Genomic DNA, 24,440 nt, shown 5'->3' with positions numbered 1-24,440 from the left:
TGTGACATCTTGAACTGGATTAAACTCAGTCAGAAGCATTAATACCCTGAAAATATAATAAACTTGTCTCCTTTTTGATAGTCAGACACTACATTTTGATTTATCATATCTCTTAAGGTTGAATTTGTGTTTTATTATGGTTAAGGAAGATAAGCCATCCATACTCATGAGCAACAAGATAAACAGAATCAATAGAGTACACAAATAACAAGAAGATGCCAAGCTTAGCATCAAAGCACCAAAATTCGTGTTTGTGGCGCATATACTGTTTACCTTCATAAAAAAAAAAAAAAAAAGCATATTTATATTTGAAATCAAAGGGATGCTCCTTTCCATCAGCAGCTTCCCTGAGCTCATTACATCCACTTTTCAAGAGTAAATGTGATCCATAGCTCATTGGTTGATTTTGTGCATAAAGAAGAGATGAACGTTTATTAAAAGAAAAGTTAAAATGGTGAAAAGGTACAGTAGTTGAGATGCAAACAAATGAGCAGGGCAGCTGAACAAGAGACATGCACAGATGAAATTCAAAATGCAGTAGATGATGTAGTGAAAGGGAAATGGGATATTTAGTAGCTACTGTGCAATATGTCAGACTCTTCTTTATTTACATAAATGTAACTTTACATTTGTCTTTACTGTGATGTAACTTTACTGTACAAACCACCAGCAAACAGAAACTGATAGATAAAACCATATGCAGATCTACAACTTCAGACGGGCTCCCACCAGAATCAAATAGCTGGCACTTGTGCTGGAGCGCCATCTACCTGCTGTCTTCTTCACTACATGGATCTATTGAAGAGGGAAGAGTAAGGGGAGAGGAAGAGGACAAACTAGCTCTGGCTGGAGCAATAAAACAGGACTTCACCCATCCGCCTGCTTACACATTACCATTATGTTTCCGGTGGAAGTGTCTCATCATACACATTTGTATCTGCTGTGGATACAAGTGGACAGCTCATAACGCATATTGGGGGGAAAATCAAATTCTGTCCAATTGTGAAGAATTGGTCACTAGTCATCCACCAGGAGCCAGGTCAGGACAAAGGACAGATGCTGGCTGTCTAGCTGCCATCAGCCTGCAGCATCTTCTCAATCTCCTGGTCCCACTGGTCATCCTTGTTGTCTGATTCGGTCACCACCTCGTACTCCTGAAGCTCCTGCTGCAGCTCCTTCTCCCATTCTGCTGTCTCCTCTGAAGGATGGGGGTTGGGAAAAAATAGGGGGAAGGGTGTGGAAAAGTAGCATGAATTAACAGGGATGCAGCGATATGACTTTCTGATGCCAGTACTGACTAACAGTACTGTCTAATAATGTTCAGTACCAATACTGTACAATACGATCACAAAATACAAACACAGCAAAAAGAGATACAAAACTGCCAAATTTTCAACAAATCGGCAGTCCAACAAATGGGACTGCCAACGTTCTCCTGTAGATCACTTCACAGTGATTATTTTAGTAAATCATGTGCAAAGTGGGAGATTATGTACTCTCCATTGTAATAATGCTGAATATCAACAAAAAATGTCACCTACTGGAAACTTAAATCCAAAATAATGCACATCGGTTGAATAAGTACAGTAAATGTTTCCAACTGTGTGGTGTAATGAACCAAGAAACAATGTTTCCCTAAAGAATCAGAGGAAACTGTAATAAACTGACCGTCAGGAGAGGGCGTGTCGCCCTTCTTGTCCAGCACCAGCTGCTCCATCTCTTTCCTCAGGTCTTCCTGGTCGATGGCCGTCGAGTCGAACGCGTCGCTCACAAACTCCGACACACCGGGACTCATTGACATCTCCTCCTCCTCCTCCTGGGCAGGCTGCAGTGAGACAGACAGATCTTTTCTCAGCTCCTGATTGTCTGACGCAACTGTAAAATATACATACAGGACCACACACACACACACACACACACACACACACAAACAAAAACTGCACAGATCTACTTACCTTCTTTATGTCACTGATGGAAACTGGTGGGGTTTTTGGTCTGACATTTTCTGCAAAAAAACATTACAATGCTGTAAGCTTTTCTTTTACATTGGCGTTTAAACATGTATAGCACAGTTACAATAATTCACTAAAACTTTTCCGTTCTCGCAGCATCCAGGTAGCTCATTCACTCCTTTTTGTTTGTCATACAGTGTCTGCTGAGCTTTTTGCACATCTTTGAATTCTCATTCACAAGACAAAGGCTTAGAGGATGATCCACCAGCGAGGAGAAACACATCAATTATGACCCTGTAAATGTATTTATTTTGAACACATAAGATAACTAGGTCAAGATAACTACCCAACTAAGATAACTAACTAACTAAACCAGAGGGGAAAAAAAAAATATATCACAATTTAAACTAAGGAAAAATCGTCATGAAGAGTAAATTATAATGGGTTCAAGGTTCAACTTTATTGTCCCTTAAGGGGTAATTTGGTTCACAGCCAGCAGTGGTAAATATATAACAAAGCAATAAATACAACAACAACAAATACCAACACAATATACATATATTACAAGGTGAACCTGTTAATTCTGCATCATGGCAGACTGTATCTGCACCCTGATGGTAGCAGCATGAATTCTGACCACAAGGGATGGTGTGGACCAGCGAAGATTGATTGGGCCTTTTTCAGACCTGACCTTACACAGATCATGGAGCGCATTTCAAGGGCGTACCAGCAATTTCACAATATTTACCCAAGCCCTACAATCAAGAATCAAAATGGTAATCAATTAATTTTCTGTGGATGGGCTAATGATTAATTGACTGATTGATTCAGCACTAGTAGTGGTCCATGCTGGCAGCTAGATAGCTGTGATGAAGGGTTGTGATGAAGCACTGACCTGTTAAGGTGACATCTTCAGGTGAGACGGCGGCTCCTCGCTCCTCGTCGCCCTGCTGCTGCTGCTGCTGCTGCTGCTGGGCTGCCAGTGCTGTGAGCTGAGCCGACTGCTTCACCAGAGACACCCGGTAGAAATAATTCCTCCAGAAAACCTCCTCCTTCACACTGACAAATACAAGCATGTCAGAGACACACACAAAAACACACGTTCCATTATAGAGACAGCACAAAAAATAATTTGGATGTAAACTCAAAATCTGGGGGGAGAAAAAGGAAGGAAGTAACAGTGTTTCAGTCATCTCTGCCATTCACGTATTTCTTTACAGGTATTACCTCCATCAAGTGAGTTGGACAGCGGTTGTGTTTGCTCTTTCATTCCCTGTTTTTTTTTTTTTTTTTTATTAGTGGATTTGCACAAAACTTTGACTTTATGTTGAAAACTGCAAGACACTGGCAGAGGTTCAAGCTCCACTGAGCATCACTTTGCAATCCAAGGTACTGCAACGGATTTTACATGAATATGCTGATGTTTACAAATGCTGCACATGGTACCTTTATTTGTGTGGCATTAACACCTACGCAGAAAAAGGCACAATAATGCACGCACACACACACACACACACACACACACAGACTGAGAACTGACTGTTTGGGCACAAGGTCGAAGCGCATGCGGTTGAGCAGCTGGTCCTCCTCCAGCATCACGGTGGCCAGCGGATACATCTGCTCCATGTCGAAGTGGAACTGCACACCAGCAGGGGGGTCGCGCAGGAAGTTCCTCTTATCCTAAAGTTGTCCCAAACAACAAAACAGCCCAGCTGCTACAGTATTTACAAGACAGGACAAATCCACAGAGAAAACAGACACCTATACCAACACTGTTTTTTTTTTTTTTTTTTTTTTAGCATTTCTGCTTTGTTTGACAGTCACAGTAGAGCGAGACAGGAAAGGCAGAAGAGAGAGAGGGGATGACATGCAGCAAATGCCCTGAGGTCGAATTTAAACCCAGGACTCAGCCTTAACATATGGTACATGCACTTATACAGTGAGCCACCTGGGCGCCCTCAGTATCAATATCAGCTTCTCTCATCGGTAACTATCAGTGCATATTGTCATGTTGGATATTGTGCGCTTGCCCTGCTAGAATACTAATATTCATTTATGATTCCCCTTATTTATATTTCCTCACTGAAATGTTATTCCTGTACATTTTGTAAGACTGAAAAAAACAAAGAATTCTCAAATCGACTGAGGGGTGTCCCACAGATGATCTGACTCACTGACTTTCAGGGTGGAGCTCTAGTTTACACAAAGTTTACTGTGTAAGTCTTCCATGTCTCATGACGTTGTTGAGCTCTGGGAGGAGCAATTAGTACCACCACTTCAATCCAGAGTTAACTGCACTCAGCTGAAATCAAACTGCCTGAAGCAGCGCCCTATAAGTAGCAGAGGATATCATTGCTCTGTTTGCTCTGCCACCAGCAAGATCATCTCCTTATGCCTGCAAAACCACCGCTTGCTGTCACTAAAAGGGACGTTCTTGTGAAAATAAATACCTTTAATGTGGAACCTGCTGCCTCACTCTCCCTAATTTGGTTACCTCAATGCCAATATTGGATGTCACTAAGCTCCAGCCATCTCACCAATTATGTTATGCCTTACAGTTTACACTACTTACTGTCAAGGCCGTTCTAAATCAGGAAGTTAAAATAACCTTTATTATCCCTGACAGGGAAATTTGTTTGGGAACAGAGCATCGAGTTTAACAAACAATTAAACACAGGAAAAAAAGATACAAAAACCCTGTCATTATTTCATGTATAAACATAGTAAGACACAGAAGACAATAAAACCATCATCACTTGAGAAAAGCTCATCAAGACATGGGGAGAGATGTAAGAACAAAAATCAATATAAAAAGCCCTATGGCTAATTAAAGTTCATTTGTAGTCAATAAAGCTAAAAATTCATCACAAAACCTAATTACAGGGGTGTGAGTAGGTCACGTTTCCTAAGAGCTCCTGCCTATTTGCTTCTATTTCACACCAATAAGCACTTAATTTAATATTTACTCATCCAAAATTAATACCAAGTAATCACTGACACTATTCTGACAATGATGGAAGAAATATTTGTGCTGAAATGCCTGACATGAGAGAATGAATGAAGGAACAGGAGCAAGATGCCACGCCACCATGTTCCGCCTCCACAACAAAAAAATAACAAAATGAATCTCAATGCCATCACATCCTTGATGCTGGATATTGACTATATGTGGATATAACTCACTGATTCTTGAGAATTTGGATAAATCACGTCCCACTAAGAAAAATGCTATTTCTGTTGGAAATTTACAACATTTTAATGAATAAAAAGAATCAAGGGCATAATCAGGGGGTCCTTTGCACATTTGTAAGGTTCTTTTATAGGTTTATTTTTAATTTGTATTAATTTAATGATTATATGTTGGCCCATGGCCTACAAAACCAGTTGTCCTCGGATAGGAGATAACCATTACCAACCAAACAACAAAAAGTAATAATTTCATTGAATAATATTTTTACCACATGAAAGAGTACATCATAATATGTATTAAAAACTACAAATGATGGGTTTTGAACAATATTTACTATTATTTTGTGGTTACTCAAAATGTGTTCCAGATATTTGTCACCACCGTCAGATATTTATTTAAAAAATAATAATAAAAAAACTACAAGGTCAATTACATTCCTGAGGATCCCTTTTCAAACCTTCAGCTCTACTGCATGCTTCAAGATCGCTCAGGCTCCTGTAAGTTTTCTATTTTCTCTTAAATCTCTTCATATTTTTGGACTGTATAAAAAATATTAAATTAGATTATGGAATAAATGTATTCCTTTTAAGAAGAGGTCTGATGCAGGTAGCAACAGGGTGAAAACAAGCTGGCTAATGTGAACAACTCATGCTTATCATGTGAAAGAGGAGGTTTTTGTCACCACCGTCAGACGTCACCACCGTCAGGTTTTCTGTCTGACGGTGATGACTGAAGTCTGAAAAATGCTTATAACAGGGCTCAGGATTGTTATTTTTTGTACCAAATAGTGAAATAAAGTTGTTAAGCAAGAAGCCATTGACTTGAGTGGTATAAATTTTGGAAATGTATGTTTTAATGAGGCCACTGTCACCACCGTCAGATTAGTGTCACCACCGTCAGAGGCAGTTATATTTGTTTTAAATGAATATGCTTACAATATGTTTCTTTGGTGCTGTTGAGTTATTAAAGTAATAGTCTCTTTAATACAAAAATATGTTTTTAAAATTAAAAAAAAAAAACATTACGGTGACAGTGTTGACAAAAACAAAGTAGCCTAATAACTGGAAAAACCTATTTTATGAAAAAAATGCAAAATGAGGAGGTTGCACCGGTACATTGCTGAACAGCCAAGACCTTGGCCTATAATGATATACCTTCAGATTTTGTAATTTAACGCACTTTTTTTTTTTTTCAAAATTAAAACCTGCTTTTTTTTTAAAAAAAAAAAAAAACAGATAAAGGAAATGTATGAAACCCTTCCAGAGAATTGTGCGGCAAAATCCTGCTGCTAAAATATGAATATAATAAAATTCTCACCTCTAAATGGATTTAGATAACTAAATCCATTTTATATATGAAACAAGCATTTTTGAATGAAGGGGGAAAATCACACAGATGGCTGTGAAGACAACTCAGAAAAACTGACAAATGATCGTACTCTATAGAGTAATAGAAATAGCACAGGGAAACTACTCAATAACCCTAAAGGAATCAACAACCATTTTGTAAAATTTAATAAGCAAGTATACCGTCCCAGCTCTGAGAACGACCTTATTTATATTCAATTTTTTTTAAATGGCTGCAGTCTTTCTGGTCTCAACCAAGAAGACACAGACTTCCTAAATGAAGCTCTAACCTGAGAGGAAGTACCACTTGCAATTTAAGTATTGAAGAATGGCAAGTCTCTGGGCCTTGACAGCTATACTGCAGAATTTTTCAAAAAAATATGTCAAAGACTATCCTTGCACACCTGCATAACTGTTTACCACTCGTCTAACTATGCACTGGAGAACTCCCACAAACAATATGCGAGGCAGTTATGACCGTCATTCCTCAGAAGGTCAAAGACCTCCGAGGTGTGGGCTGGTACTGACCTTTATCTTTGCTGAACTTAGATGCACTCAATCAACATTCTTTTTTTTTTTTTTTTTTTTTTTACTTCAGATGTCTCTTTAATGCATTATATTCCACACAAGCATGTGATGAAGACCTGTTCACTGCGGCACTAGATGCAGAAAAAGCGTCCGACCAGGTCGAGTGGAATTCATATTGCATTTGTATATTCACCAATAACTCTGATATTTGTATTCACTGATGATATGGGCATAAGGAGATCCACTCTCAATAAACAAGTTTAAAAAATAATTGTTCTGCACTGAATTACTACTTCACATCCCAAATGTTTAGGGTTTTTTTTTTTTACTTGAAAAATGACAAGTGATTAGCTGAGAACCAAAACTATACTTGATTAATATTCTGTTATTTGACGAACCAGTAAACAAACTAACTCTGTCAGCACAAAGTTGCATTATCATGTACTGGCTGGTACATTTCTACAACTTCAGCGTGTTACTTACAGCAGACAGAGTGAGGATCTGCTGCTGGATTGTCTCTTCCTCGTTGTAGCCAACCCAGGGAGGCACCGCTGCATCTGCACGCACACACCAACACACACACACAAATACAAACACACACCTTCATCAGACATAGTGGCGCATCAGAGAGAGTATTTAATATACTGAATACAGACCTTTGTTGTTTCTCAGACACACACATACACGATTACCTTTCAATGGGAGAATGCAGACATGAAGAGGTGAAGAATATTTTTTTTTTTACAATATCTTGCAATGTTCCTGCTGTCAGATGTAAAATTGCCCTGACTTCTCCATGACTTTCCATGGGCAAAATGTTCAATTTCCATGACCTTTCCATCCAATTTTCCATCCTTCAGATTCAGAGGTCTTATTAAGGGTTTTTCTTATTATCTTTTATTCTGCAGGAGAAGTGAACATAATACAAACACAATGGAAAATAAATATCATATTAACTTAACTAGATACTGATTTTTTAGACTGAGGCCTTGTCCAGAGGCCTTATGAAATTCCCTATCTTTTCCTGTCTGGAGTAAAAATTGCATGAACTCAAACATATGAAATCTTAAAGGTGCAATAAGTACTATTTTTTTCTGCCCCATAATATGAAAGGACTATAATCTATCTGGGATGACAGGACTGTTTCTTGTAGCGTATGTAAATTACTCTCAATAACCAGGTTTCTTGTGTGCATGTAAAAATAGTGACTGATTAGCGATGGCTGTTATGTTGTGATCAACTGCAGTATTATTGTACTAAAGGTTACTATTTTTCATGCCACCTGATTTTTTGGCCTTCTTCTCCTGGACAAACTTCTCCTGCTCCTTCTGGAAATCTCCCAGGAAAGTCTGCAAGAAGACAAACGTACATTACTCAAGGTGTATGCAGTTTGTGTCATATGCCTTGCAATGAACATTTCATAATGACAACAAGGTCACGCTGCTGCTTTTGTGGCTGCATAACACAGCAACACACGTCACGTGTTTTTTGAAACTGCAAGCAGTACGACTTGTCCAACGAGCCAAGAACATAACATAACATGCCTTGTCGAGGATGCCGTCAATGTTTCCCTCCTCCACGCTCTTCTTGATGGTCTGAGCAGTCTCGGTCACAGACTCAGAAATCTTCTTGGTGGCACTGGAGGCAAAACTGAAAATGTAATCTTCAAAGAAAGAAGAGGGAAATGCAAGATTAGCAGCCAAAAATGATAGATAAGATTACATTTACCTTTATTGATCCCCCGAAGGAAAAAATTCAAATGACTGCGGAAGTTGACATCAAAGTTAACATCAAAGCAAGAAACACAAAAAAGGTGGAAGAAGGCAAAATCGGAATAGCACACATTAGATTCATCTGTACATATGCATGTGTAATATCTGTGTGTATATCATGGAAATGAGTGAAGGATGAACTGACTAAATTTTGGAGTATCTTGGTCAAAGTTCAAGGTTACGCAAAGGCCGAAACTCACATTTTGGACAATATTTCTGCAAGGACGATGCAGCTATGTTGGTGTGAGGAATTGTACAGAGAGTGTTGGATGTTGCTGCTCTTGTTTTAGTGATTTCTCATATAAATACCACACATTTACTGACAAATTAATGGCTGATAAATTAGTAGACAGTGACACTAATGACTAGCTGCAGTTTTAAAGCACTCTTAGCTAAAGTTTTCTTGGTGCCATACCTGAAAGCGTCAGACTGTTTACTGTCATGACTCGAGGTTTAAACATAAGTAAGTGCAAGGTATTTTAAATGAGAACATCTACCAAAATGACAGGTTACATAAAGACATACATAACGTTACAGCAGTGTGTGTGCGGGTTCAACACGGACAGCGAGGCCGTGGCTTAGCTAGTTTGCTGCCAAACCCTAAAACACCTCAGTGGCAGCAGGCTGTTGGGCCAAGGTTGTTAGAGACACAATAAAAGCCTGCTGACATGACACAGGTGTTGTCTTACCGCTCAGCCCTTTCCCCTGCTGCTCCTTTTCCTGGTTGCTCTCTGGCTCTGCTGGCTGCTCAGCTGGCTGCTGTTTGTTTACCTCGTTCTGGGCTTGAACCACCTTTTCTTCCTCTTCTTCTTCCCCTTGCTGCACGGACTCCACACAGTTTTCCTTTTCATCCGACTTCTTTGGAAAGGCTGCATTCTCCAAGCCGAACCAAGACCCAAAGTTTTTCAACATTTTCGGTGAAATCAAGCAAGAGTGTAGTTTGGATGTGAAAAACAACAATGCTCTGGGCTCTGTGCTCTCCCAGGATCTTACATTTGACGTAACCAGGAACTGAACCGACAGGAATTCTTCTTCTCTGTTGTTTTTTTGTGGAACGCGTCTTACTGCCACCTAGTGGTCAGTACTTTGTAGTGCTGCCTCCAGGTGCAGGTGTGCAGGTGCTATACAGCCTTTGGTGGCAACCCATAAACGTCAAACTCGTCAAGTCGCATAGCAAACTTGTCGACACACACATGTGCCTTTGATAGGAGACAAAAAATAAAACTGACTTTGTGCCAAATGTCACAGGAACATAATTCATGTTTTAATTAGGGCATTTTATCAAATTAAAAACTTCGTGGCAAATTTATGCAGGTTTTCAACACATTTTCTGTTGCAATTGCAACAGAAAAAACTCTTTAACGATACATCGATTTGATATAGAAATCACAACTGAAATGACTTGACAGACTTTTAAGTGTTGACTCTTTCAAAATAATCTGAAACCAGCAAGATGCCACGCAAGATGAGATGAATGCAATTTTAGGAAACAAACAAACAAACAAACAAACAAAACTATAGCTACCATTTATTTCCAAATTATATGAATGTAGCTGTTACATATTTACAGCTTCTGACTCCTTAATACCAAATAACAAATTATAAGCACGCAAAAATGCATAAGAAAAGAATCATCAAGCTAAAACAATGTTTTTATTGCATTTTTTATGATGACAAGCAGCAATAAAATTAATCATTTATGCTATAAACTGCAGGCTTGGTTTTATGTTGCTTGGCTCTTAGGGACCACAGAAAATTCCTGCTTCCACAATCACATAAATTATCACTCTCAGGACAGTCCTTGAAGGATTCACACTCTGAGAAAGAATCAACAACAATCATTCCGCTTTTAAATTACGCATCAAACTTCACCAGCGAGCGGCGCTGGTGAGCCCCGGTAGTTTTAGCCAAAACCAAGAAGAAGACGCACCGCTAGCCAAGTAACTGGCAGGCAGAGGTCAGTTACCCCCATTCATCATTCAAAATTTCAATTCTAGCTAATCCTTGTATGTTGAAGTCTTGTCTAGAAATGATAGTGACTATTTGTTTACATCGTTAGTCCAGTTTCTTATCCGATTGGTTTGTGTTACCGCACGACATTCCCGTGCATGGAGAGAGCAGTGTGCCAAACTGTATTGAAAAAAAAACCCCGGCAACTTAATCTTCCTGCTTAAGGGCCAACGCATTAAGGTAGGAAAACGTAATCTGAGATCTTTTACCAGTCACTTGTGTCATCTGGTACTATCGGCACTTAGATGATTCATGGAGCAGCTCTAAACTTTACAAAAACTTCCACTTTCACAATCGGGTCACCCCGCCAGACCGCCTGTTAAGATGGAACTGATAGTGCAGTTGAGTGCGATAGTGAAAGTATCAGAGTGTCCTGTTATACAAGTTGAAATTTTACTGTAACAAAGACAGTTTGGTATATGAGATGTATACCGAATGTATAAGAAGGCATTAAGGGTTTTTGAGAGATCTTAATACATGTTCTCCCAGGGATGTATCTTTGCTGCTAAGAAGGAAATAGTAAACTGACAACTTTTTGGAAGGGACTTTGGTGACGTGCTCCATATGGAACGGCGTGTGCCTTGCTAAATCGAAACATACATAGCCTAATAATTTTCGTATAACCACATCGCTTACTGCCAAGAATGAAGTGACATTAGTGCCTTCTAGGGCTAGTATAATCTATTTCGTTCGTTTTCCCCTCATACTGCCATCGAGTCTTGCCCTTTAACCTATTTTATGCTTTTACTTGAATCTGTTTGTCTTTGTCTTTGTGAAGAATGAAGAACCTGGTGGTGTTTGACTTTGACCACACTGTCGTTGATGACAACAGTGACACGTGGGTGATTAGGTAAATAATCCAGTTAATTGATAATTCATTCATAATTGTACACATTCCTCATGAAGCAGAAATGCAGAAACTGTACAGTACATTTTAGATCACACCAAATCTACTAATCTCTCAATAGGAATGCTATAGAACTACATAGTGATACCATGCAGTACAATAACAACACTACATACTTGCTATTGAGAACCACAAACAATATGATATTGATTTGTCATTATGGTGGAGCTGCTCATTACAGGCAGCGTCAAACTCAGCCTGCAGCTATGGTAATTATTAATAGATAGATAGACATGTAGATAGATAGAGTACTGTCCTTATCACTAGAGGGGGAAATTATGTTGTTGCAGCAGTCACAATATCACAAAGAAAACATTACAGTATAATAATCCACTCTGTGGTACACCCTCTGTGGCCTTCTGAGTGTCCTGCTGAAGCCCAGACGGTGTCCTCCGTCAAGGGGGCACCATTTTGTTTCTGTCTGTTGTGGTCATATTTATTTCACCTGCTCCTAGGTGTCTTCCAGATCAGAGACTTCCGGATTCGCTGAAGAATTCCTACAGAAAAGGCCACTGGACTGAGTTCATGGGCCGAGTGATGAACTACATAGGTGAGTGTTGACTATGCTGCATGTAAACCATTCATTCATTCATTTTTTCAATTATTTGTTAATTCATTTATTCATTCATTCATGTTCAAATTTCCTTTAGTTAGTCATTTGGACATTTTTAATCCTGAAAATATATTTTTAATAATGCTTCTGTGAATGAATACATGTAGAAATGTTCCTTTGGAAAATGTTTGGCACTTGGGAATTTACATCTTTTCATGAAATTGTTTAGTGAATGTGAAATGTTAAAACCAGTTCTATTAATTTGATTTATTGAAGTTTTTTTTTTTTTTTTTTTTAAAGGAATGGGGAGATGTACAGGAAGTCTGTCCTTCCTGTCTTACAATATATGAATAATGTGCTTAATGACATCACAACAACATTAATGTTAAGCTTTATTTATATAGCACTTTTCAAAACAGAGTTAAGAAGTGCCTCACAAATGAGAGTGAATCAAAAGACAAATGAATAAACACAAACATAAAGCACAAAGATAAATTAAGTGAAACAGTTATAAAATTAAGAAGATACTGCAGTTCTAATAATCGGTAAAAGGTAACAAATAAATTCAGACATGACAACATAAAAATGGACTATCTATGCAACAGGTACACATTAATGAAAATGAACAATATAAGTCCAAGATTATAAATGGCTCTACACAAAAGTAAGTTTCAAGAGGGCTTTTAAAGGACTGACTGTCAGTAACTGTGAGAAATAAAGGAGGGTAGAAGAGATAAAACTAGAAGAAATAAATCTAGTGTTGCTGTTGGGGTGTAAGAAACCTCAGATCTTCGATCACTATCTGGCGTTGTCACAGAACAGCCTGGCTTTATTTGAATTATTTGTGCTACCACATTGATCTGGGCAACTTTGCAGCAGGAGTTTCACTCTCATGGGTGTCCATCCCTGTCAGCTCTGAAAGTGAAATGGTTCCACATTTGGCTGCTGGCACCAGTTTGTCTACCAGTTTGGGGACTCAGATCGAGTTCATGATCCAGTTTACCTATGTGACGCTGCTTAATGCTTTCAGCTGTTTGACTTCTACTGCTCCAGGGCTATGTCAGAAGCCAGGCGAACACCATGCATTTCACATTCCAGTCTTCATATTTACTTCTTGTCGAGGTTATTCTGGTGACAGTTTTGAAGGTTTGAAAAATCCGTATCACATTCAGTCTTCTGCTGTGATGTCAAAGTAAAACTGAAAATTTGGTGATCATGACAACACTACTAGATGTAGTGTTTCCTCTGGATTCAATTAGTAGCGGTGCACCACAACAAGAGAAAATGTGAAATGAAAAAAAAAAAAAAAACATTGTAATTTAGCATTACTGTTCAAGTCTAAGTGTTTAAGAAGTTGTGAATATATTATGATTAAAGATATTTTTAACATAACTTAAAATAACAACTTTAGATCCAAACAGTGACAGATATGGGACCAAACTAGAGCTATCAACAAAAAGCACCACAGCTGCATAAAAGCTCAGAGAAAACACTGATAAGAGTGAGGGGTAAATTAACTTTTCACTGCTGTCCTCCTACCTCCTTAAGTCCTGTGACCTTTTACTTACCCCATTTTCCATCTTTCTGTCTGACTGTCATGCAGGAGAGCAGGAGGTCAGCCCCGACAGCGTCCGCACAGTGATGGAGACCATCCCCTTCACTGCTGGAATGACAGATTTGTTGACGTTCATATCGGAGCACAAAAGCAACATCGACTGCATAGTCATCTCAGACTCCAACACCATATTTATAGAGTGGATCCTGCACGCTGCAGGAGTCCAGTCTGCTGTTGATCGAGTTTTTACCAACCCGGCTAAGTTCAATGAAAGTGGGTACATGGAGGTTCAGTGCTATCACTCTCATGAATGTGCCCGCTGTCCCGTCAACCTCTGCAAGAAAAAAGTCCTGGAGATTTACTTGTCGGAGCAGTCGGAGGCAGGTGTGGAATATCAGCGCATGTTTTATGTGGGAGATGGTGGGAACGATCTCTGCCCCACCTCCTGTCTGAGAGGACATGATGTTGTGATGCCCAGGAAAGGCTACACACTGGAGAAACTGCTGGCCAAACTGGAAGGTCAAGAGGATGACACTAGTTTGAGAGCTCGGGTTGTTGCCTGGAGCAGTGGCAGTGAAATCCTGCAGGAACTACAAGCAAGCCTGCAGTCATAGTCGAGGCTTGATTGACTTGTCAGTCCTAAATGAAATGAGGGAGTCTGCACTTCAGGAGGCACAGTACTCCTCACTGTAATTGTTTAAAAGTTTTATGTGTTATAAGTTAATGCAGTTAATTTTAAACCACCAGATTTTATCTGACAAGGATTATTATTATTATAAAATATGTAACTTGAATGATCAAATTATGCTCTTTCATCTATGAATCTTTGAGAACAGATTGTGTTTGGGCATTTAATTCCTCTCTTATCTTTTATAATCCACATTACTAAACTGAAACTGCTAAAAGTGTGATTGGACTTTCAGGATTTAATTTGAGTCAGAGTTTGAGGTAGAGGTAGGAATTTTTTGAAAAACATCACACAAAGTTTATGTCTACGTTTACATGTGCAAAGTATTTTGGTCAGTGGCGTACATCTTAGTTGATAATAAAATCGATTTGTACAGAGGCTTGACTTTTCAAAGCACTTTACAGTTTATATGCACCATTATGCTACTGTAGGATATCCATGCATTCATGAAACTATCAATAAATTGAATTTCCTCCTTTACCACAGGTTTCTTGGACCAGCTTACATTTTTTTAACACTTATATAAATTGTATTTTGACAACCAAGAATCACTTCCATTGTATCTCCACAGAACATTAAAGTTACTCAGAACGCCAGACATGAGATCTTGTCCAGCCTTGACTTACTATGCGAATGAAACTGAGCTTGTACAAACCATGAAAAGTATTTCTCCTAGCCAAGGTAAAAAGAACTTAACCAGGTTAACAGGATATGGTGTTTACATGCATCAGCTCATAATTAGAATACTTGTCCAAGATCCTAAGGGAAAATGAGTGTTCATGTAAATAAATTCAGTGGATGATGTGTCAACACTATTGTGAGGCAACTTGCTCAAAGTTCTTCATCATTAATCTACTTGGTATGACTAAACAAAAAAGTGCAGTTGTTTTGTGAGTAGAATAAAAGTAATTGAAAGAGAAAGTGCTCAATTTGCTGGTTCTGTGAAACACCAGTCTGCCCAAACTGACACCTCTCCAGGGAGCAATCTTATTCACAACTGACACTCATCAAGCCAAATGAATTGCTCTATACTGACTGATTGTAGCTGCAGAACACTGCGATTACAGCCTCTCACACTGCACATAAACATTTGGACAAGTATTTGTTGCTGTGCCATTGCTTGACATAACGTTACATCATGTTCACATTCCTAGCTGGCGAGGACTAATTAGGCAGCATGAACTGGATATGCTGACACTGAATAGCATAGCACATGCCCGAAATGACCTGAGATTGGTGTGATGGTGCGGTGCAAGAGGAAAGGTCGTAGGATCAGTAAAATCAATTGGATTCTTGCCCTCAGGGTCAGAAGTATACGCTGCAATTTAGAAAAGATTCAAATAAACCAATAGTATCTAGCGGCTGCAGAGTGAGAGAGGGTTACAGTTTGCTGAGTCTGCAGCTGGATGCCATTTGAATAAACAGTTTTTGAGTTATTTTATTTACAAACTGACAGTTTGGCCTGATGGTGGTGCTGAAAGAAAGATTGGTGGATGGTGGCTCCCAATGAAAGGCTATGGGGTAATCAAAATCAATAGGATTCATCTTCCAGAGGTCACGAATGTGCACAGCAAATTTGAAAAGATTTAAATTAACGCCGTTCAAATTATCTCCTTATTATCAAATTCATAGTCAGGATTTTTGGTGGCAGATTTGGCGGTGGTTAGACAAAATTTATAATATCCCCACCAAAGCCTTTTAGGGGATATAGTCAGGAAAAAGAAAAAAAAAAAGTTATTTCAAGCTTGCGATCAATCCCACATTTTCTTGTAGTCTTTGAAATGCAAGTTGTAACTGGGAAGCTTGGAATGGCTTTACTCGACTTCTCATCCAGTTTTCATTTGCCAGGAGGAACTGTAATGCCAAGCAAAACTAACAAATCATTTGAAACAAAATTATGATCGTGGAGAAACAGTGAAGAGTGAAAATTATATGATGGCCACATAAAGTTCAGCAGTGGCCAAGTTTCTCTAGGTCTTCAGTTTTGTAAGAAATTAATTGGCTTTTTTGATGACCTCTTGATGCCTGTGGCATCAATGTATTGTTAGGTTTTACCCAAATTCTCATCGAATCCAGGCAAATTAAACCAGAAGAATAAACTTGTTGCAGAGTAAATTCAACAGTTACATCACCAGAGGGAAGCAACTAAAAGTCCCTTGTGGTTTCTCAAGCTATGCAGGGACAACTGAACTGAGAGCGTGGAGGGGAAAAGATTGGCTCGAAAAACAGATAAAACTAGATTGGTCCTGTTGTGGAAGTTAGGAAAGGATTATGTAATATGACTGCATCTCGGATTAAATTCATTATAGAAGCAGCTGATGATGGGCTGTCATCATCCCAAAACCTCAGCCAGCGGCTAGGTAAACCCAATATATTAACCTCAAGGCAAACTTATCCTGGCAGTATTTGTCAGTTCTGGAGCACTGGTGACATAACCAAATGTTGTAGTGTCTGTCAGCAGGAAAATGAGCAGAAATCAATTGTTTCCCTGGTAGAAGGACCGACCCTATGCATCAAATTGTTTGGGTATGTGAGGGTAACAAAGCAGCAGCAAAAACTTATTACTGAACTGGCACAAGTGGAAGGGGATTTGAGTGGGGACATGGAGAAGGATGAAGGCAACAACTTGCAGAAAGAGGTCCATCATAAGCTGTAACCTGGTGTGGTCCAACACTTTGAAGAACTCACTGTTCAGGGGGGAGGTAGCTTTACATGAGGCTTGCAGTATTAAAGGAAGAAACTGAGGTACTAAACTCTAACAGCCAAGCCTGAACAGTGAGACTAGTAAAGGGGAAAACCAGGCCATAACATGAAATGTGTGACTCCCCCTTTTCCTTGCTACTAAGAAATGACTACGGAAGTCTAACCTGTAATTTATTGCAGAAGAAAACTGATTAGAAGTAAAGGCTTCAAGGTGGGCAACTTCCTAAAGTCCCACTTAAAAACAGAACTGCAAAGGCTATGAACTTCTACAAGTCCTGGGACTGATCCCAAGACCCCAAAGTATGGCACCTCGTCTTCTACCTAAGATGACTACTTTTATTTATGTTATAATGGTACAACAACAACAGTGGTACTTACCAAAATGTGTGTGGGGAGGACAGAGCATTGGTGGGAGACAACATGTTTTCTTGTTGAGAAGGTGAAATAGCCATAGTCCATCAGTTGCTTGGCTATAGAAATGCGGTTTGGAGTGTTAATTACAGAAATAACTTGTAATTGAATTTTATCTCTAGAGAGGTGAATACATGCCTGTGTCAATTACCTCTGCAATAATAGTTTTAAATAATTTTGCTAATGTGTGGACGATTTATGTTATTGGAACAAGATAATTATATTTGATGGAAACCAAATCTGTTGGAGAAAGTCAACACCATGATTCAGCACCACAGACGATGCATGTATATACAGTATATTATATCACCATAAGACCATTTATTATGCACAAAGTGTTAATGCAGTTTTAAAAGGAGCAATTCTTGATTTCAGCAGGCATCTGTCTAATTTGCACACGAAATTGAAGGATGACATAACAGCTCAGAGCAACTCATTAACTTACATTCCCCATACTCACATATGAGCAGCGGTGGACAGACTACTAAAATATACCACTCATGTGTATTATTACTATTATTACTTTGCTGTTAAGTAGAAGAAAAAATTACAGTATTAAAATGTGTTATGTGTTATCCTTTCCATGTAATTATTAAAAGACATGAGGGCAGACTTCAAACATGTTTCTTTTAATTGGGAAATCTTTAAAATGCAAAATAAAGTTCACAAGCAGGCAAATTTATCACAGGTTTATCGAAGTTTGTCAGTTTACATTGCTCCAATTTATCATGCCATACTTATAGAAGGACACAGAATCTGTTCCCTGTACAGTCTAAGAAAAAAAATCAACTGAAGTAAAATTACTGACATTAGATTACTCAGAAAAGAATGTAAGTACACAAGAAGTACACAAGCTACTCAGTCACAGTAGGCTAAATGCAAGTAGTGACCTCCACTCTTCTTCCACTCAGTGATTTTCCAAACCCACCTGCTTTTGAGCAATCAGCTTTGCTGTACAGCATAGCCCCTGTTCTGTTCAATTTTATATACAAACTAAATAAAAACTTTTTTTTTTGTTTGTTTGTTTTTGGTTTGTGTTTTAAACCATTACATGACATGTCTGTATATTTCTTCAATATTTTTCCTCTGCAGACAAAAGCATCACGTAGAAGCACCGGGGAGCTCTACACGTAAGATTTGTTTGAGGGTGTGAAAGAAAGGGAGGAGGGAGTTACCACAGATGCATTATGCTAGTGTAAAAGCCCTATGGTTTAATTCCTTCAGACCTCCCAAAGCGATCATCCTTTGTTCACCTCCATTGTCTGCCAGTGTATTATCCAGCTTCATTTCTAATACAAACAACACTACTTGCTGAAGAAACTTGCAAATTTGTATACAAGCCTCATTGCAAAGCAGGGCTTTACCATCGGCAACACCAATAAAATATGGAATAACAATGTAACAACAAGTAAATGTTCATATTGTAGCTCGCAGAATCACAAACACCTTGTTGGAGGCACTTTATCCAGTTTGTATGAACAACATATTGTAAATTTAACAGCCTGACGATTAAATACAGAGAGTCCTTCAACCGGACAGCCCAGGTTCAAACCCCAGGTCAGCGAATATCTACCAAGCTGCAGTGTCCTTCAGAGAGTTACGGGCAGGGTAAGAGAATTTCTCGACATAAATAATGTATTACCAAAAAATAGACTACAAATAAACATGGACTAGACAGTCTCTCAGGGTCCTTGATAGACTGTCACCCAGAAGCATATGCTCTGCATGTCCAGCTGTTGAGAAAGCTGCTGGGAAAAGGGTTGTGTGTACTCTACAAGGACTGCAATTCTTATCTACCCCTAAACAACAATGCAGCTCATAATCAATCATCCTCCATTCATTTTATTCATTTGTCTGTCCTTCATATGGAGGAATAATACATTCCACCATTGCAGCAATTTCAAAGTGACTGGCCCAATGAGGAGTGCTACAGTGTTTACTCATTTATATGTTCCATACCATCCATAATTAGCAGGGTAAATATGGCTGCAATTCATTGGATTATTTTTAATGTGTTTAACAATATGGAATAAAGTCTTTTAAATATAATTTCGGGGAGCCTTGGAAATAACTCCCTTTTTTATGTATGTGCTTTTGTCTAAAAAAAAAAAAAAATCCAACTACAGTTCAGTCAGACACTGACATGAAGGAATTAACCCTTTATTGAAACTGTAACTGTATATTTGGCAGACAGCCTCTGTTTGAGCTTTGAGATTCCTCACAGCATGAGGAATCTGCTGAAACAACAATTCTCCCTTCATAATAAATCATAACAATCACAGCATAGAAATGGACATAGATGAAATCATAGCTAGCCAACATGATCAAGCATGATTATAATGGCAGGGGGATGTAGGGGTGGTGGAGGGATTTGCAACATAGTGTGGCATGAAATCAGCAGCGAACGGGCAAAACTGGAAGCTTATGAAGACCGCTTTGACCACCTGTGTGAATGTGATTGGATAACTAGTCAGCTGGGCCAATCAGCTAATTGTCAGTAAGCCACTGATGATGAATGTGTGAGACAGCTGAGAGCTGATCAGCTGTGATGCTTGCAGACTTCAGTGCCCTGCCTGAACTCACACAATACCTCATTTTAAACATCTTTGGACACCAAAAGCGATGTAGCATTCCTGCTGTATTTGCTCTAATTTCAAGGTGATATTTGTTGACCCAGAGTCCTGCATCATTTTAGGACATGACTACTGCTCCCCTCTATTATCTGACTCTTTCTCTCCACAACTTTCCCCCTTGTCTTTTTCTCTCATTTTTTTCTTAACCACTACTCTTCACTCTTCTCCTCCTCATCAATCCCCTTATTATTCACTACTGTTCGTGTTATTTCTCCTTTTCCTTTTGTCTTTGTTGCCTTTCTCCCACCCCATTTTCCTCTCCTCTCCTCTCCTCTCCTCTCCTCTCCTCTCCTCTCCTCCAGGCCACTGATGCCGGAAGTGGAGGTGACTACATCTACTCCTCCAGGCTCACCTTTTCTCTGCTGAATGTGCAGAGCCTGTTGAAGGCTGCTGACCTGCTGCAGTTTGTAGCAGTAAAACGAGCCAGCAAGGCCTTCCTGGTGCGCCTGCTGGACGTGAAAAACGGCCTGGGCGTGCTGGCTTTGCCCCAGCTGCACGCCTGTCCTGCCCTGGAAAAAAGGCTGCAGGCTGCTAGCAAGTAGGTCAGAGATCAGCTGGCCAGTCAACCACTGCTTTTGTTTCAGTGTGGAGATTGTAATATTTAGACAAACTGGAATCTTCACTAGCAACTATTGTTTTGTGGAAACTTTCCTTTCACTTTTTTTTTTTTTATTATTTGGTATTTTAGCCACAGTGTTGTAATCTAAGTCAACTTTTGTCTAACTACTTCACTATGTAATTAGATTTCAAAATGGAATTTTAAGTTTATTTACATTTGTATATTTAAAAAGTAGGGTTGTACGATTTTGTACCAAATTTGAAAACCATGGCACTGCAGCCTCAACTTTACCTGTATATGTGTGATGAACCTTGTTTTTTTTTTCCACCACTAAATTTGCAGCAAACACATTTGTAATTTACCGTTACTTTTGATTAAGAGCAGTGCTTGGCCTAATAACAGACTTTTCCATAAGCCACATGCAACAGGTTTCTATTGCAATGCTGCATAATCTTTACAGTGCCTCACTCAAAGCCCCATTCAACATGTTTGTGCTGAAATGTTGGTGTATGTCTAAATTAGCACTTCACCCATGAGTCAGTTCAGCTTTTTTCAAGACAAACTGTTATGCAAACTGAACTGTGGAAAGCAGGAACAACCCTGGCAAAATGTGATTTCATAAATATCCCAAAATAATCACCTTCCTGCAGGCCAGTGCTCGATGTCCTGATGTGGGTGTGTATATGTTACAGTGGGTACAGAGGACGTTCAGCCACAGCACAAGAAAGGCTTGATCCACTGAATAGGAAATGGATGGCTGTAGCTGATATGGTGCAAGGTGTGTAGCACAGTGCTGTTTTGCACAAGTATTCTTCTATCTTTCAGTTGTGTATTGTTTTAATTAGACTGTCTCCCAATCCAATTCTCAAGTACCCACAGTCTACTCATGCCCATTTAATTTAAAAGGCATAATGCTGTTTGGTTGAACAGAGGAATGTCTATTGCCTTAAATTAGATTAGATGTGCAACAGTAATGATCGAGTTGAAACTTGGAGGACAGGAGAGACTTAAAGTTACAATGAGTTTAAAAAAAAAATCCCTTCCCCATTCCAAATTTCAGCCAGTAATACTATTTTGTCTCTGCTTTTCCTGTCAAGTAAAATTACCTCTCTCTCTCTCTCTCTCTCTCCAAACAAGATATCTGTAAAATTACAGAAGCAAGATGCTCACAAATGTTTTCATTGTGACCTTTAACTGCTGGGTTATGAATCTAAGCATTACACTGAATGTCAGGCTTAGTGTGATCTAAACTTGATGAATAGCAAATCAGCACAATCCTGTCTGCTTTGTTTTTCAGGTGCAGGAAAAGCCTCAGCAACTGTGTGGCAGGTGGTAACAATGGTTAGAATCCACAAGGTAGATGCTGACAAGTGGAGCATCTACAGATATGTGATTGGCAAAAGACAAAAAAAATATAGAATGCAGACTATAGACACCCCCCCCCCCCCCCCCCCCCCCCCCCCCCCCCCCCCCCCCCAACACACACACAAAAACGAGCCTTAATCCTACCCTTAACCCTTTTAAAGTAGAATTTCAGACTCTAACCATAATCTGACCCTAACCTTAACCAAACTCAGACCTTTAATCATCTTTAAACTACACTGAGACCAATTTAAACCTTAAACTTAACCATTTGGAATAAGATCAACATAACCTGACTCTAACCTTAACCTGGCTCGGTGAGCATGACGGAGAGCAGCTCCTTCTTATTTATTTGCCTAACAATAAATTACTAACAGTAAAATGTCACTGACGGTTGGGATAGCATTGGGGATGCAGGGGAGGGGTTGCAGGGTTTTGTGATCCATATAGAGCCCTCACCACAGGCCCTATCTTCCTAACAACCCCATTGTAACTACCCACAATGAAGCTTATCTGACAGGACTTAGGGCCTCAATTTGTTGCAACACATAAAGACTAAGGGGACGAGGTGATTCCATAAGGCTGGACCAAGTCTGACAGCTCCTGCCACCCAGTCCTGTGCATCGGGGGTTGTCAATGTTAACTCGGACCTGGTGTCGAGGTGTTGTTCTTCACGGTTATGTCAGATAAGTCACGGATGTGGGCCAGTGCCTTTTCTCTCAAAAATTCACCTCACAAGCTGAAACTGGACATGGGGCAGGTGTGAAATATTGAGTGTATCATTCCTAACACCTAACTCTAACTAAGCCATCAAGGCCAAATTCCTTAAAGTCTTTTGAGATATCCCAACATCTATGGCAGTGTATTGCTGCCACGCCAAAAAAAGGGGATCAGTGCTACATTAGAATGATTTCTTTTCTTGTTATAACAAGATATTTTAACGTTATAATGAAACCTTTTCTCAGTATAACAGCACATCAACGTATCTTAAGATGAAGCGTTTCACGGTATGAGTTGGTAGAGATGGATTTCCTGTGAACTCCCTGTGACTGTTACTCTCATGAACTACTGCAGTCAGCAGTACAAGACAGACTTATTCTTTCTTCTGAAATCCTTCTTGTATGCATAATTACCATGATATCAACCATCGTGCTCAGTAACAGTAGAATCTTGCCATGTCTCAACCCAAGCATGAAATCGAACTTAATCAGTTAATCAGTTCAAACCAGCCATTCCAGTTTATGTGTTCTCCTTACACTGTCTCCTCATAGGTTATTAGATATTTTTCTCATTAAAACATAAACTTTAATGTTAGGACAATGTAAGTTATTTTGTTATAACAAGATAAGTTGGTGTGTGTAGGAATACATTTATATATTTTACCAGCAATGTGTTGGATTTTAGAGTAGGTTTTGGTTTCAGCTCTACTCTGCACACCTGATCCAATTAAGGTCCACACACCTTCATGCACTCCCAGTTCAGGTAGATCTGTCTTAACCAATCAGCATGAAGCCCTTTAAATCGATCAGGTGTGCAAGAGTAGAACTGCAACAAAAACCTGTAGGACAGGGGTCCCTGAAGACTGGGTTGGGAGCCACTGGCCTATTATACTGGGAAAGAGAGAGGGCAAAGACAAAGCTATCAGCACCATGGTCAGCGCTCTGACCAGCAATAACATAAACAGACAGTTAATCAAATCAACAAGTCAACTACTCAGCCAACAATAGCTGGAATGTTTATGTACCTAAAGCTGTTACTTGGGATGGTATGAGTAAAAAAAAAAAAAAAAAAATAGCAGACGACTTGCTAGATAACTAACCCATAAGCTACTGTATAGCTGACATTAAGTTTATTTTTGACACGGATAAACTGTTTTTGTCAGTTTAACCAGTTGCTTGTTGCTGTCAGCTTCACAGAACAAAGATACGTTCATCAGCTGATGTCTGTAATTGAAATGTCAGGAGAAATGGTTGTTGCTGGCGATGTAAACTTTCATAGCAATAACAATCATGACACACACTGATGTGTCCTTATTGCAGTTCAAAATCCTGTATTGCACGTGTCATCTTGTGGAGTAAATCATTTGTACAGTATTTCACTTACAGTAATGAAGTAATTTGTTCAAGACTGTTTTCCTAATTATGCAATAATTAGTGGAGGAAAAATGGACAGTCAATCACAATGTGTGTGTGTGTGTGTGTGTGTGTGTGTTGTCTTTTCTTATTGCTGCTTTTCTTTTTGAGAGGCATGACTGCTCGCTCAGCTTACATA

The 24,440-nt window shown here is 39.2% G+C and overlaps 2 protein-coding genes across 3 annotated transcripts; one reads left to right on the top strand and one right to left on the bottom strand.

The window, feature by feature from the left end:
* Window positions 1-112: 112 nt before the first annotated feature.
* LOC115356983 (synapse-associated protein 1-like) lies at window positions 113-9,820 on the bottom strand. The gene is made up of 9 exons (XM_030048298.1): window positions 9,478-9,820; window positions 8,561-8,679; window positions 8,299-8,365; window positions 7,500-7,573; window positions 3,493-3,632; window positions 2,848-3,011; window positions 1,956-2,005; window positions 1,669-1,825; window positions 113-1,198 (listed from the first exon to the last, which is right to left on the bottom strand). Exons 1-9 carry the CDS (start codon window positions 9,698-9,700, stop codon window positions 1,068-1,070), a joined length of 1,125 nt encoding a protein of 374 aa, XP_029904158.1. The 5' UTR covers window positions 9,701-9,820; the 3' UTR covers window positions 113-1,067.
* Window positions 9,821-10,649: 829 nt separating this feature from the next.
* phospho2 (phosphatase, orphan 2) lies at window positions 10,650-15,104 on the top strand. Of its 2 annotated transcripts, none has more exons than XM_030048644.1 (4): window positions 10,650-10,745; window positions 11,577-11,648; window positions 12,161-12,255; window positions 13,862-15,104. In XM_030048644.1, exons 2-4 carry the CDS (start codon window positions 11,578-11,580, stop codon window positions 14,425-14,427), a joined length of 732 nt encoding a protein of 243 aa, XP_029904504.1. In that variant the 5' UTR covers window positions 10,650-10,745; window position 11,577; the 3' UTR covers window positions 14,428-15,104. The 2 variants fall into 2 exon arrangements, with proteins under 2 accessions (XP_029904504.1, XP_029904503.1); XM_030048643.1 differs by having other exon boundaries at window positions 10,711-10,978.
* Window positions 15,105-24,440: the final 9,336 nt, after the last annotated feature.

This window comes from Myripristis murdjan, chromosome 3 (genome assembly GCF_902150065.1).
Source record: "Myripristis murdjan chromosome 3, fMyrMur1.1, whole genome shotgun sequence".
Classification (NCBI taxonomy): Eukaryota; Metazoa; Chordata; class Actinopteri; order Holocentriformes; family Holocentridae; genus Myripristis; species Myripristis murdjan.
The sequence above is the reverse complement of the archived record's forward strand: the minus strand, read 5'-3'. Positions and strand labels throughout refer to the sequence as shown.